The sequence below is a fragment of the Phacochoerus africanus genome, unplaced genomic scaffold (genome assembly GCF_016906955.1).
Source record: "Phacochoerus africanus isolate WHEZ1 unplaced genomic scaffold, ROS_Pafr_v1 Scaffold_18, whole genome shotgun sequence".
Lineage (NCBI taxonomy): Eukaryota > Metazoa > Chordata > Mammalia > Artiodactyla > Suidae > Phacochoerus > Phacochoerus africanus.
Window position 1 is genome coordinate 203,628 of NW_025927375.1, and position 1,428 is coordinate 205,055.

General features: G+C 47.3%; 1 protein-coding gene across 1 annotated transcript; it reads right to left on the reverse strand.

The window, feature by feature from the left end:
- Positions 1-274: 274 nt before the first annotated feature.
- On the reverse strand, positions 275-1,428 carry LOC125119217 (putative gustatory receptor clone PTE01). The gene has a single exon (XM_047766077.1). It carries the CDS (start codon positions 1,426-1,428, stop codon positions 412-414), a length of 1,017 nt encoding a protein of 338 aa, XP_047622033.1. The 3' UTR covers positions 275-411.

Here is a 1,428-nt window from a genome sequence, read left to right on the forward strand (position 1 = left end):
ATTTGCCACACCTGCAGCATGAATAAATTCCTGGGCCAGCAATCAAAGCCACACCACAGCAGTGACAATGCCAGATCCTTAACCCACTGATCCACCAGGGAACTCAGGAGCTCCTTAATTTTTATTTTATATTGGAGCATAGTTGATTCATAATGTTGTCTTACCTTCAGGTGTGCAGCAAATATTCTGCCATGTGGTGATTATGATCTGCAAAGGATCCTAGAACTCAACTTCAGTCCATTAAAGAAATGACAAAAGAAGAAAGAGTCAGGTGGTAAGCAAGGAGAAGAGCGAAGGCCATAGGAGCTACAAAAAGGATGACATAAGAGAGGGAGAATTTCAAGTCTACATGTTTAATGTTTCTACATTTCCCAAAGTACATTCCAAATGGGTGACACCCACATACTGAAATCAGACTGTTTGGCCAAAGAACCTCCTCATGGCCCTTTTGATGTCCCTGTTCCTCAGACTGTAGATGAAGGGCTTCAGCATGGGGGTGACCACAGTGTATACCACTGAGGCCACTGCATTCTTCCTGGGGGAAAGTGAGAGAGCTGAACTGAGGTACACCCCAAGGCCTGTTCCATAAAATAAACACACAACTGCCAGGTGAGAGCCACAGGTGGAGAAGGCTTTGTACCTCCCACCTGATGAGGAGACTCTCAGAATGCAGGAAACAATTTTAGAGTAAGAGAAAAGGATCCCTGAGATAGGGAGAAAACCAGAGATGCCACCCACGCAATACATGACTATGGTATTGGTGGAAGGGTCAGAACAGGCTAGGTTGAGGAGCTGAGAAGGATCACAGAAGAAATGAGAAATTTCCACATCTCTGAAGTAGGCAACTTTTACCACCACCGAACTGTGCATCTGAGAGACCAAAAGGCTGGTGAGGAGTGATACCAACACTAACAAGCTGCAGACACGTGGGTTCATGATGACCAAGTAATGCAGGGGGTGACAGATGGCCACAAACCTGTCATAGGCCATCACAGTCAGGAGGAGACTATCCAAACATCCAAAAAGCATAAAAAACGACATCTGTGTCAGGCAGCCAGCATAGGAGATGACTCTGCTGTGAGTCCGGGTGTTCACAATCATCCTGGGGACAGTGGTGGTGGTGAAGCCCATGTCAGCCAAGGACAGGTTAGAGAGGTAGAAGTACATGGGGGTGTGGAGGTGGGAGTCAGAGGCAACAGCCAGGACGATGAGCAGGTTCCCCAACATGGTGACCAGGTACATGGACAGGAACAGCCCAAGGAGGAAGGGCTGCAGGTCTGGATCCTCTGAGAGTCCCAGGAGCAAGAATTCTGAGACACCCATTAGATTTTGTGGTCCTGTGTAGCTCTGACACCTGTTGAAAAAGAAGAGAGAGAGGTTTGAAAGAAAGGAAACAGGTAAATGAGCACACAGTCCTACTATGTGCAT

Bases quoted from the DNA above. Each gene is read 5' to 3' on its own strand.
- LOC125119217 (XM_047766077.1), bottom strand. From the start codon at position 1,428: ATGCACATAGTAGGACTGTGTGCTCATTTACCTGTTTCCTTTCTTTCA.